Genomic DNA, 14,673 nt, shown 5'->3' on the forward strand with positions numbered 1-14,673 from the left:
CACAAGCTTCACATTCGTCCCGATTTTCAGCTTGCAGGGGGGTAATAACATGTATCACACATGTTCTCAAGCACGTGCAGAGACTTAGTCTTAGTCTTTCTCTTGTACCTGGTCTCATGCTTGTAATTAGGAGTTTGTTGCATTTTCCTTGTATTTATACTCTCTCGTGTACATAGTATCAATGGGCAAATACACAAGAATATTCAGTATATTGTTTATAATTAGTATATCAACATGTGTTCTCTAATCAAACAACGATTGTGTTGTTCGATTTTAATATCATGGTCTATGCAATTATTGCTGTCAAAATTCCAATAGCGGTAACTGGCCACTATTTGAAATCACCATAATCGTCATATTATAACGGTTTTTTTTATATTATGTAGAATTTATATTATATAAAATTTATATATTAGACTATTAATACAATATAGAATTAATATCATAAAAAGTCATATAGATATATAACACAAAGCATATATAATATTCGAAGTTTATAAATTCTGATCATAATATAATAACACACTTCGAAATAAGAACTAGTATTTATGATCATAATATACTAACACACTTCGAAATAAGAACTAAATTAAGTTTAGATAAAAAAAACGTTGGAAAGTTTTAGCATATACTGTATATATATAATATTAAAAGTGACATAAAATTAAGGAAAAAACGTTATATGTTAAATTAGGTTTAGATAAAGCAAGAAACAAATGAAATCATCAGCTACCAATTCCTTAAATGTTGGCCCAATCTACCTTCAAAATCAAATCACTAAGAAATTAGTTAGGAAATTAGTTGGCTTAGTATCGCTTAAAAAAGAATAGCGGCTCTATTTCCTTAAAATGCTATTGAATAGCGGAGAAAAAGCGGCTAATTGTGGAAAGAGATTTATTACCAATGGGATTATTTTGACATTTTTTTTGAAATGATTTGAATCATGAATTTATGGATTATTTTGAGATTTATTACCATGTAAGGATGGGTTCATGTTTGCGTGTTTCCCTTGCACCTTTTCGGAATACAGTCCCATTCAAACGTTGACAATTATGGTTGTGATTGCCATTCTAGATAATAATGATCGATGGTTACATCAACATGACTCTAAAACCTTGTTTTGAAGTCTCTAAGTGAGAGGTTAGTATGAGATGTTAACTCCTTGTTTATGCTTCCCATTATTTGAAGCCTCTAAGTGGGTTTAGTGAGATGCTAATACATTGTTTATGTTTCTCATTACCATTCAGATCTTTAATGTGAAAGGGATTACTATGAAAATAGAGACTTGAGTTATGGGAAATAGAAGCATGTACATTAACTTAGATTTTTGTGAAACTTATAATTGATACTGATCTTTGATGATTTAAAACCTTTTTCAAGAGTTAACTTTAAACTATTAGAATAAAAACCAAATTCATAGCTAAAAATGCTGAAGCAAAGTCATCTAGTGATGTTATTATCATAAGTATCAACTGTAAGCAAATTGAGATAATATCGAAAGATCTTCCTTCATGAATACAAAGTTTCCAATAAAATGGGCTTATCTGAAAATTAAAACTTACTGAGAATGCCAAGAAACTATGTGAGTCTGTTCAAAATGACCAAAGTGACAAGAATTGGCTTTTCTACTTGAAATTGAACCAAAACAGGGTGTATGAGTCAACTTTTGCTACAGAAGTAAGGAAGATGCACATAAATTCCCAGATACCTGCATAAACATCAACAAATCTCTCAATCAATATATCAAATTATGAGCAAATGTTGCATTTCAACTATTCATCTATAACCCAATACCCTAGTCATTTAGAATCTAAAGAAAATATATATATTGCAAAGAACACATTTTTACGCATCAAAAACCAACAGCTAATAACATTCAGAGGGTATCCTCTGATTAACAGAAATCTGTGAGATTAAATGCATGCAAGGAGGGCAAAAGAGGGAATTCTTACCTTCAGATTCTACTCTGAAACTTTTCCTTTTCCTTCACTTGCAATAGCATCAGTCACCAAAGTTAATGGTCTTTCATCAATGACTTCATCAATGATACCAAACTCTTTTGCCTCTTGTGGTGTCATAAAGTAGTCTCGATCCATATTCTTCTCAATCACATCAACAGATTGTCCAGTATGCTTTGCATACAATGCATTGAGTGAATCCCAGACACGAACAATCTGTTTGGTGTGAATAGTCATATCTTTAGCCTGACCACTGTATCCACCAGAGGGTTGATGAATCATGATAGTTGCATTAGGAAGAGATCTTCTTTCCCCTTTTGCTCCAGCAGCCAATAGGAGAGAACCCATTGAAGCAGCTTGACCCAAACATATCGTATTAATTGGAGAACGAATATACTGCATTGTATCATATATTGCAAGACCTACAAAAAGAAGGCAGCATTGATTACAATATTCTATAGTATTGGTACAATTTATTCAACAAATATATGATCATCAACTACTATTGTATACACTTCTACCCGACAACTTAGAATCATCAATTACATAAAACTAAATAAATGTCATTCAAGATGGTATCTTTTATCAAATTTTAAGCAGAATATGTCAGTATTTTTATAACATCAACTTATCCATGACGATTTGAAACTACATACACCTTCAAACCACCATTTGCTTCGTTAATCTTGTGTTTAAGCACACAAAAAAAATACCCTCATTCATGGAGGAGGGAGTAGTATGTCAGGAGTAAACTAAGGGGAAATGATGTACATGTTTATCAGATATGAATGTTTCCAACGTATGCTAAAAGCGAACACATATAAACACCCATTCAAGTAGGTTGTTCGTTCCATTTCAATAGCATATGTGTACACTTGGATTTCAGCATCAAAACCAGCACCTTCTAGATGTGAAGATGAAGTAGGCTTCTATGCAAATATAACACATATATTACTACTTATACTGTTGTACCAAGTTTAAATGTCGTGAGCAACCTTCCCTGATAATTGTTAATCAACACATACTTCCAAAAAAAATATTATCAACAATTCATCTGGTGCATATCTTTCCTTGGAGCAGAGGGAACATGAATTTCACATATCCCATATCATCCACACCGAGAAATTGGAACCAAAAAGGTCTCAAACTCCTATATTACAGATCATACAGTGATACGCACATTCATTGAACTAAAATTATAATATATAAACAAGTAAAATCGGAAACCTGCAGTGACGGCTCCGCCAGGGGAATTAAGGTACATGTTGATGGGTTTGGAAGGGTTTTCGGATTCAAGGAAGAGGAGCTGAGCAACGACGACGTGTGCTGTATCATCGGCTATGGGCCCGTTTATACATATGATTCTCTCTTTGAGTAGACGAGAGAAGATGTCGTAGGCTCTCTCTCCTCGCGACGAGTGCTCGATGACCATGGGTATTAGACTGTAGGAACTCCGTTGATTTGCCATGATTGGAGTCTTCGCTACTCCGGTCCATAGCTTGCTCAAATTGCGAGTGATTAGGCTCGGCATTGCTGCGATAGAAGGAGAAGAATCGGAGGAAATTGGGGATTTATGGCAGCAGGGGTTCTGATTTAGAATGCCGATCTCTTTCTTTGCCTAGTTCCCGACCCAATAAAATCTTTTCCTAAAAATATTAATTTCCTTGTTATACACCTAAGGTGATGTGTTGTTGAAGACTTTGAATTGGAATTGGAATTGGAAAATAAATTTGTTAGCAATTTCTGTCTGAAATTTGAATCCAATTTCATATGCTATTTGGTAGGTAGGAAATAGAATTGGAATTAATTCCAGAATCTGTTTGGTTCGTAAGAAATGGAATTGGATTTCATGTAAAATGACATAATTACCCTTTCTTTCCCGTTTTGCTTAATTTTACATTGTTTTCTAACTTATATGTAAAAATACATTATGAAAATTATAAAAATAGTAAAATTCAGCGGTGGTGGCAGTGGCGGTGGTGGCTGTGACAATGGTGGGCAGCGGTGATGGTGGCTGCAACGGTAGTGGTGACATTGATTGTGGTGGGGGAAGTGGTGATGATGGTGGCAGTGTCAACTGGTAGTGATAGAGATGGCGGTGATGGTGCTGGTGGTGGCAGTGACGGCTGGTGGTGGTGGCGGTGGTGGTAGTGGCAATGGTGGCAACATTGGTAGTGGTGGTGGTGGTCGGAGGCGGCGATGACGGTGGTAATAACGATGATGGTAATGGTAGTGGCATCGCAGGTAGTGTTTGTGGGTGGCAGCGGCAGTAATGGTGGGTGGTGGTGGTCATGGCGGTGGTAGTGGTGGTCGGTGGTGGAAACGACAACAGTGGTAATGGTTGTGGCGGCAGCGGTGGTGGTGGTGGTGGTGGCGGTGGTAGCAGCGGTGGTTAGTGATAGTGATGGGGTTTTTTTTGATAAGTCAAGAGGTATTTTTGTAATCTTCCAATTTCCTTGATGAGAATGAATGTTTTCCATCCAACTTTGGAAGGAATTCACTTACTCCATATGGTGAAAAGTTTATTTCATTTAAGAATCATTTTCCCTCCTCTAAGTCCAACCAAACGCATGAATTTGAGGGAATTAGAATATTTTTCACGCAAATTTCATTCCTTTCCTGCCAACCAAACGCACCCTAACTACACTACAACCGTATCAATTTTAATGTTATAAAAATCATATCAATTTATTTTATGTTTTAAAGAAAACAAAATTTTATTATTTTTGTTGTTTTCTTTTTTTTAAGATTATAGAAGATATAACTACATATATAATTGGTCTCTATTTATTGATAAAAAATATATAATTGGTCTCTATTTATTGATAAAAAGTAATCCTGTTTTTTTAATGTATTTTATTGTTTCTAATAAGTATAACGTGTAGTTAATAATTAAATAAGTTTTGCAAATAAAAAGCAACTACTAGTTGGTGGTTTGTGCATTACGATGTGTTTATTAATATATTTTTGATATTATTTTAGTAATATTTTCTTATACGAGACTATCTATATAAGTTCTGTGAAACACATTGACAATTATATACATATATTAAATCTCATGGGACGTTTGAACATGAACTTTTTATCATTCTGACTTTGGCCACATATTTTTCTTTCCTTCATAGATTTGCCACCACAGGAGTTTACCTTTTCCTCCATGGCCTCCTCTGTCTTCCAATCAGATGATGCACCGACTCCTTCCACCCCCTTATACCTTTCATCTATCCCGATATCCTCAAGCCGCCTCTATCTTCCAATGCACCGACTCCTTCCACCGCCTTCTACCTTTCATCTACCCCGATATCCTCAAAGCCTCAAAATTTCTTATCCGACCATCTCACAATCACCATCATCACCCTACACGTCACCCTTTCACCACCTCCATCTTTCAGAGTGTCCCCGACCTTCCTACCTCCTGCTTCACTGTTTTCCCCTGTCTTAACATCGATTTTACATCCAGACTGTTGCCCGTCGAATATGCTAATTAAAAAACCCTTGATTTGAAGTTGCTTATTTTGAAGCCATGTAGCCTTTTCTTCTCCACCCACCCCTTTCTCTCCACCCTTCTAAACGTCGATTGTTGTTGCTGCGATAGAGCAACATCAACCGCCATCACCACATACCCGCACAAAGGGTAGTCAACGGCGGTGCTCGCGCCCAGGTAACAGTCGGTGCATCAGCTATCGTTTTTTTTTCTATTGTTCGTCTTTCATGACGAATTTTAATATTCTCCGAACTAATTGAGACGTTTGTTTTGCTCCAGCAATAGTTCTTACACTTTCCGAATCTTTAAACCATTGTTACGTGTGGACCCTCATTCAAAGGGGGATCTGTTTCACCGCCATATGCTTCTTCCAAAGTGGAGTAAGGTAATTTTTTTTATTATTATATTATATTCTTCGTTGTTGATTTCTCCTTCCCACACCTCAAATAGCTTAACCAAAACCATCAGATGACGTTTGTTTGTGTTGTGATTGTTCCATTTTGCTATTTCAGGAGCCTCAAGTGCCCTTGGGGCTGAAACTTCACGAGTTCTTGCATTTTGTAGACTCCATGTAGTTATGTCTGTTAGGAATACGTGGGCAGGAGGATTTGAATGGGTTAGTTGGAGACGTTGAGTACAGGTTTGGGAAGTGGAAAGGCTCAACAAGGTTACTACTTTTGGATGAGAAACATGCCTATAAGGCGTTCGATGAAATGTCTGATCCGATTAAGGTATTAATTCCAGGTTAGTTTACCTAATTCATTGGTTGATTATATTTGTTGGATTATCCATTTTAAATGAATGAGGTATTCATTGTACCTATTAAAAGTCCTAACTACATTTACTTTTTTACCCCTATGTTTCTGGATATTGAATTATGGAATGTTTTGAATGTGTTTGTGATTTTTTTTTTTGATTTTTATGTATATTTTAATGGAACAAAATGACCATATTTTAATGGAAAATGGTTCACCGGTTCCCAGAGATTTATATCATCATATACATGGTTACTGCCATGCTTTCTTTTCAATTGTACTTGTCCCACTTTGTTTAGTGTAGAGCTTTGGATGTCTAATCTAGGAAAAGGAGTGTGATCTTTCCTGTTTGAATGAGTCATCAGTGAGGGTGTTAATGAGTCAACAATTTGAGCATGCCTCAACTTGTACTCAAATCAAGAATTTTAGAGTAAACAAGCCTACATCAACCCATGTCAGCTAAACAAAAACATGGAATAAGCTAAAAGGACCGAACTTACTCTACCATATTTACCAAATTAGGCAACAAACCCAACTTTCATTTTTCTACATATTTAGGCAATATGTGATCAATAGTTTGTTTACTTATTTGGGTTGGTTTTTTCCAAGAAAATTGGTTTTATAGCATGTCATTTAGATCGTAAGCTATGTTACAAAACGCTTTGATTTTGCTATAGTATTGACTTTATTTGTACAAAACACTTTTTGGTTTAGTTCTAATATTGATGTTATTTCATGCCATTTTGACAACAAAAACTAAACATCCAACTGTCATGTTTTTTGGTCTAATCTAACTACAAAAAAATTATCATTTTCACAGGTTTATCAGATCATTACGACAACAAAAATTGTCCAGAAAATGTTGCATGACACATACTAGATAGATGTTGACCTTGAAGAATACAATAAAATGAAGGAAGCAGATCTAGAATTCTATCGTGGAGCTTCAAGTCTACAATACGGAACAGAAATATTTTTACCATATCTCTAAAATATAGACAAAGCCACTTCAAGAAGTTGACAATGCACAAGAAACTAATGACTATTTCAAATGTAGACTTCGTACATTCTTACCCTTGTATTTTGGAAGGTTTTGGTTCCTTTGCTTCAGCTGCAATCAGAATTAGGATAAGAGGAATTACAAGGTCAAAAATACAGCTGCATAAGAATTCATTGACAAAATTAACCCTTTTCGTTGATTTTTCTTAATGTTTTCCTGGTTTACACTCTTGGAATTCTTCTTTGTCACATGCTTTTGGTTACTGTCATCACTTCTTTTATATGGAAATGACAAAACTCTAGATTTTTTCTAACCCATGCGAAGCATGGACTCTTTCCTAGTTTCTATAAAATCAATATTAGACATGGAATATTTTTGTAATTTTATGATACATATGGACCATTTTTGTTATAATGCTGTTAGGTAGGGTAATTTTTTTAAATTTTGTGAACAGACGGACTATTTCTATGGGAAAATGACTCTTGAGGGTAATTAACTTTTACGTTTTTACTCATTTGGTCCATTTTTTTTGTATTCAATATACCATCGAACTTGTTGTTTGTGTTCACCATAACCCTTTTGACCTGTGATAGTCGGTCAAAGGGTTATGGTGAACACAAACAACAAGTTTAATGGTATATTGAGTACAAAAAAAGGAAAGGGACCAAATGAGAACAAATGCAATAGTTGGTTACCCTCCTGATTCATTTTCCCTTTACTCATTTACAACAAATCCCACGTCATCTCCTACTGATATTAATGACTTTATGAGATTCATTCTTGCTTCTCTTCAAAACATAACCCACGAAAGAACATTATTCATACATGTACAACTTTGTAATGCACTTGAATATTTATTAGGGGAATCTTGATTAAGCAGACGCATTTCATGACTACATTTACAATTCCAATCAAATGATTTATCGTATCATGGATTCTAGACAAGTCTATAAACGAGTGGAATCACAAGTGCTGTGATTTTTTTAGTTTACTTAGCTTTAAGATCGAATTCATGTGATAAGATACAACATCAATATGTACAATATCATGCTGCTTTTGTAGACACGTCACCATAATATATCTTGAGGTAAATGTTTATGCTGATTAACATACCTCTCATACATAGTCATATGCTTTTGCAGAGAAGTTTAACAGCTAACCACAGTAAGCATAACATAGACCATGTTTTAACAAGGTTACCCCTTTGAAACGCTCTTCATATACGTTATAGCCAAAGAAGGTTGCAGTCTTTGATAATTTTGCAACTTTAATTTCATTTAACTTTTCGGGGAAAATGACTCAGGAGGGTAACCAACTGTTGAGTTCGTTCTCATTTGGTCCCTTTCCTTTTTTTTTTTTACTCAATATACCATCGAACTTGTTGTTGTGGTCACCATAACCCTTTGACCGGCTATCACAGGTCAAAAGCCGGTCAAAAGGGTTATGGTGAACGCAAACAACAAGTTCAATGGTATATTGAATACAAAAAAAGGGACCAAATGAGTACAAACGCAAAAGTTAATTACCCTCAAGAGTCATTTTCCCTATTTCTATTGATCGCATGAACTTCATTTGTAACACCCAAAGTTTTGAAGGCCAAGAAAGGAAAGAAAACCCTAAGTTTAGGGGTCGACTCGGCGAGTCCGAGTGGGATCCGAGTCGAGGAGTAAGTGACCGACTCGGCGAGTCGGCCAAGTGGACTCGGCAAGTCTGGTCTGTGCGTGGAAAACCCTAAATTCGGGACTTGGAGCCTATATAAACGTCTTAATCTTCTTCCTAGGGCTCCTTACTGCCTCTTAAGCCCTGGATATCAAACCCTAGCCGCCATATCCTCTATTTGAACCATTTATTGCCTTCAAGAGTGCATTTAGCTTGGAGGAAGAAGAAGAATCTTGAGAGTGCAAGAAGGGGGCTGTAGATCCGGGATTGGGAAGACATTTCTGAGCTTTTGGAGGTATAAACTAGTTCCTGGACCCTTTTTGCATCTAGATATATGTGTGGTTGTTGGGGCTCTTTAGCCATAATGATATTATGTTGAGTTAGGAGCCGGATCTGGAGTTGCTACTTTAGATCCAAGTGTGTTATGAGCTGGGGAAGCATAAAGTATCAGCCATTGAGTCGATTTTGAAGCCCCTTGGCCTTAAACCCTAGTTTATGGTGCTTTTTGCCTAGATCTCCCTCTCTACACGTAAAGTTTGCAACTTTACGTGGGGGATAGGCTCGGGAAGGGTAGATCTATAGTTTGGAGTCCATGCATGACTCGAAAGTCCTCTGCATGTATGTAGATCTGAATGGACTCGGCGAGTCCTTCGAGTGGACTTGGCGAGTAGCTTGAAAATGAGGAGGAACTCGACGAGTGGGATGAACAGCTCGTCGAGTCGGATGAAGATAGGCATGAACTCGGCGATTTCGATGAACAACTCGGCGAGTTGGATGAAGATTGTCGTGTGCTCGGCGAGTCTGTTCTTAGACTCGACGAGTCAGGTCGCATAGTCCCAAACCCTTCGAGTTAAGACTCGAGTCAGCGAGTTGATGTGCACAAAAGTACCCACTAATTTTAATATTTATAACCTAACAAACTTAGACTATCTATGCACTTATAGGCAGTGTACCTAGTCAGATTACAATATAGCTTAGGTAAGTCGGGTGTCGATCACAGGGAACGGTGGATTAATTTAATATACTTGATTATAGGTTATAGATCACACGAAAATAATAAATAAAATGGTTTAATGAATCTCAAATTAACAATTAACAACTCTCGATAAACTAACAGGAAAGCACATCTCTTCAGGTACTTTGGTTTAGATAAATTACACTTTAAAAACATAGACAATTGCATACACAAATTCATTTATTTATGTTCACCGATTCCTAAAATGATTAGATTCGCGTTCACTATAACTAATCCTTTAGCAAACAAGTCAATTCAAACAGTGATAAGTTGATTAAACTAACATGCTTCCTAGTATTCAGTTCGTATCAAGCAAGACTTGTAAATTTAGTTAATCAATGTAGACATTTAATCAACCTCTTGTTGATGGTCATCAAACAAGGCTCACACATTAACTTACTTATTCTCAAATTAATTCTAGTTTCACATTCGTTATTTCTAGTCTTATAATCTCGATGGTCATCAAAAATCATAAGAGACAAGCAAATCAAGCAGATGTTCAAGCAACTCAATTTACTTAGCAATTAACAGAAAATAATCATCATTAACACATGAGGATCTTTTAACAAGCTTGGCAAGATAAATTAAACACAAATAAACTATTTAATATAGCAATTAGTCTAATAATCAAAGCTTCATTCAATCATAAACACAAAGTAAAAGGGTTTTACACCTAAATCAGAAACTAAATACAGAAAAGTACCACAATGGAATGCTAAACATGGTCGCGTCAGCAAACCATATGATAATCGACATGTATCCGCTCTCCAATCCTTCCGATCTCCGCTCCCGTTAGCTTAACGGCCTTCCGGCCGCCTTCTAGACCCTCAAAACGGCTTTAACAGAAGTTAATTGTCGACTAAATTAGGTTAGAAGTCGAATCCCCCTTTCTGGTTAGCTAAAAGTCGACATTTATAATCTTTGTGGCCGACCTAAGTACGCTGGGCGTACTTAGGATTACGCAACGCGTACTCAAGATAATCACGCGATCAAGTATATCCGGTGCAAGGGTGTACGCGGCGCGTACCTTTACCTTACGCGGGGCGTAAGTCACTCCTTCAGCATTTTTGATTTCTTTAAGCTTCTAAGCCCGGTTTCTGCTTCAGTCTTTTCTTTTGTGGTTCATCGGCAACGAATAGCTGCAAAACATAATTCAAAGTATTATGAGTATTTTTTAGTTCTAAAATAGAATAAATAAGGCCAAAATATTAAGATAAAGTGTATAAAAATATATATAAAAATACACATATCAAATACCCCACACTTAGCCTTTGCTTGCCCCCAAGCAAATTTTACTTTTATTTTACCAATATCGTACTAAACAATCCATTTAAAACTCAGCCATTATGCCAAGACCTCAACGCGTACATTTGTGTCTAAAACTTTCCTAAAGTACCCCCCATATTTTAAATACTCACAATCTTCATAAACACTCGCCCACTTTTTCCGAACAATGCTCATTTTATGCAACCCTCCGAATCCATCCGCAGAAAACCTCCTAATCCTCAAGGTATTTTTAGTTGAGCAACCTAAGCATACATAATCTAGAATTACAATTTATGATACCACTATGGAGCTTTATTTGAATTCTTCATTTCTTTGGCATTTTGATCTTTGATTTCTTTGAATTCAACACCTTATTTGATTTGATTTCTGGTATCTTCAACTTTTTGGATTTCTTGGAATTTTGATCTTTTGATCTTCACTTTATTTGCTCCAAAATTCTTCAAACTTTTTCGTAATTCTCTCTCTTTTTTTTTTTTTCACATGTAACTCACTTTTTTTTTTCACTCAAAACCTACATGCTTAAGCAGAGGCGCTTGATATGTGTATTTTTATATATATTTTTATACACTTTATCTTAATATTTTGGCCTTATTTATTCTATTTTAGAACTAAAAAGTACTCATAATGCTTTGAATTATGTTTTGCAGCTAATTGTTGTCAATAAAGCATAAAAGAAAAGACTGAAGCGGAAACCGGGCTTAGAAGCTAAAAGAAACAAAATGGTGCTGAGGTAGCGGTTACGCCCCGCGTACCTTAAGAGTACGCCCCGCGTACCTGCTTGCAACGGATAGACTTGATCGCGTGATTATCTTGAGTACGCGCTGCGTAATCCTAAGTACGCCCAGCGTACTTAGGTCGGTCATAAAGATTATAAATGTCGATTTATAGCTAACCAGAGAGGAGGATTCGACTTCTAACCTAATTTAGTCGACAATTAACTTCTGTTAAGCCGTTTTGAGGGTCTAGAAGGCGGCCGGAAGGCCGTTAAGCTAACGGGAGCGGAAATCGGAAGGATTGGAGAGCGGATACATGTTGATTATCATATGAGTTGCTAACGTGACCATGTTTAGCATTCTATGGTGGTACTTTTCTGTATTTAGTTTCTGATTTAGGTGTAAAAACCTTTTACTTTGTGTTTATGATTGAATGAAGCTTTGATTATTAGACTAATTGCTATATTAAATAGTTTATTTGTGTTTAATTTATCTTGCCAAGCTTGTTAAAAGATCCTTATGTGTTAATGATGATTATTTTCTGTTAATTGTTAAGTGAATTAAGTTGTATGAATATCTGCTTGATTTACTTGTCTCTTATGATTTTTGATGACCATCGAGATTATAAGACTAGAAATAACGAATGTGAAACTAGGATTAATTTGAGAATAAGTAAGTTAATGTGTGAGCCTTGTTTGATGACCATCAACAAGAGGTTGATTAAATGTCTACATTGATTAACTATATTTACAAGTCTTGCTTGATACGAACTGAACACTAGGAAGCATGTTAGTTTAATCAACTGATCACTGTTTGAATTGACTTGTTTGCTAAAGGATTAGTTATAGTGAACATGAATCTAATCATTTTAGGAATCGGTGAACATTGAATAAATGAATTTGTGTATGCAATTGTCTATGTTTTTAAGGTGTAATTTATCTAAACCAAAGTACCTAAAGAGATTTGCTTTCCTGTTAGTTTATCGAGAGTTGTTAATTAATTGTTAGTTTGAGATTTCTTAAACTATTTCTTAATTCTTTTCGTGTGACCTGTAACCTATAATCAAATATATTAAATTAATCCACCGTTCCCTGTGATCGACACCCGACTTACCTAAGCTATACTGTAATCTGACTAGGTACACTGCCTATAAGTGCATAGATAGTCTAAGTTTGTTAGGTTATAAATATTAAAATTAGTGGGTACTTTTGTGCACATCAAGTTTTTGGCGCCGTTGCCGGGGAACGGTTCAAATAGTTAATTTTATTTGCTAATTGTTATCGGTTTTATTTTATTGATTATTTTTTTATTTAGTTTAATTTTTATCTTTATTTTTTATTATGTATTTTCCAAATCTCGATGCTTTTGATGCTTTTCTTGAGGAAGTAGTGCAGGAAGATGAGGATTATGACTCGGATGAAGATTTGAAGAAATTTGATAGATGGTTAGATATCATCTTGTCTAACGATCAAGAACAATCTGAATCACAAGAGCTAGATTTACAAGATGATGAATTTAATCCAGAAAGAGACTTGGAGGAGCTGCAAAGGTTGCTAGCAGAGAGGTCAGACGAAGAACAAGAACAAGCTGAATTGCAGGAACCAAGTTGTGGTTTGACCATTACCACGACATGGTCCCATGTTCTTCCGGTTTGTGTTTCGAAGCATGGGGTGACGACTCCAACTTTGAAGAAAGTTCTGAGGCATGATCCGTTTTTTATTAGTATCCAACCGGTTCCAACCCTTGTCAAGATTGTTGGGTTTCATGAATTCGAGCTTGTTTGGCCAATTTTAGAAGAAACGAGCCAAATTTTACACATTGGTCAAAAGAAAATATTTAATGCAATGGATGGAATGACATTGATTTTATTGGAAGTCTATTAAGTTGGGAGTCCAGCTCAAGACTCGCACAAAAAGAAGCGCTTGCGGGAGGCAACCCGTCATTAGAGTTTTCTTTTCTTTTTCGTTCTAAACTTTTCGTGTTTAAGGATAATTTAGGATTTTTTTTTATTTTAATGTTTTTTTATTACTTGGTTTTTGTTTTTGATCTTTTCAGTTTGAGTGTAAGGATGCATGTGAGGGTCTAGAGTCAAGGCTGACGAAGCGAGAAATCGAGTCTAGGCAAGAGAGGAAACGAAGTTTTGAGTCAAGTTATGAGTCCAATTGATAGAAGGGTTATAGAGTGTTTATTCCCTGAAGAAAAATGAGGGAATAATTATTAGTTTATATAACCCCCATACATCATAAATGGACTTGGGCAGAATAAAAATTTTGTCACACAGCGGTCTACTCGTCGAGTGCATCTTATGGACTCGCCGAGTCCATGTGAAAATTCACGATTCTTCTGCCATTTACGCTTCAACTCGACGAGTCTACATACTTACTCGGCGAGTCTCTCATTCTTCTTACTTTTGAGCTGAAGATTTGATGACATTTGATATGGGCATTGGTTCTATTCTTTGAAGATCATTTTCCGAGCATTTCCAAGAGTTTTTCCCATATATTTTGGAGCTGTCAACCACACGAGATGAATGACACCCAAGACATGGATGAGTTGTTCCCATGTCTAAAGTCAATTGAAGATGGAGCTGAAGAGAATAGATATCAACCTCGCTACTACTATCCCAGGGGAGTTTGTTCCAATTCTCTCCTTATTTTTATTGTTCTTTATCATGCATGATATGCAATGGGGACATTGCATAAATTAAGTGTGGGGTAGGGGGTTGGTTGGTTACACTAGTTAATTTTTAAAATTTGCATTAAAATTGCTAGGGCTAAGTTAGAAAATTTTGGTAAAGCAATT

At 35.9% G+C, this 14,673-nt stretch overlaps 1 protein-coding gene across 1 annotated transcript; it reads right to left on the reverse strand.

Moving 5' to 3' along the window:
* Nucleotides 1–1,430: 1,430 nt before the first annotated feature.
* On the reverse strand, nt 1,431–3,605 carry LOC111884394 (ATP-dependent Clp protease proteolytic subunit 2, mitochondrial). Its single transcript, XM_023880712.3, has 3 exons — nt 3,186–3,605; nt 1,953–2,380; nt 1,431–1,708 (listed from the first exon to the last, which is right to left on the reverse strand). The coding sequence occupies exons 1-2, from the start codon at nt 3,487–3,489 to the stop codon at nt 1,962–1,964; spliced, it is 723 nt and encodes a 240-aa protein (XP_023736480.1). The 5' UTR covers nt 3,490–3,605; the 3' UTR covers nt 1,431–1,708; nt 1,953–1,961.
* Between the last annotated feature and the right edge of the window lie 11,068 nt (nt 3,606–14,673).

Source organism: Lactuca sativa, chromosome 3 (genome assembly GCF_002870075.4).
Source record: "Lactuca sativa cultivar Salinas chromosome 3, Lsat_Salinas_v11, whole genome shotgun sequence".
Taxonomy (NCBI): Eukaryota; Viridiplantae; Streptophyta; class Magnoliopsida; order Asterales; family Asteraceae; genus Lactuca; species Lactuca sativa.

Coding starts and splice junctions, on each gene's coding strand:
- LOC111884394 (XM_023880712.3), bottom strand. CDS start 3,489: ATGCCGAGCCTAATCACTCGCAATTTGAGCAAGCTATGGACCGGAGTA. Junction 2,381..3,185: donor TGGCGGAGCCGTCACTGCAG/GTTTCCGATTTT, acceptor TTCTTTTTGTAG/GTCTTGCAATATATGATACA.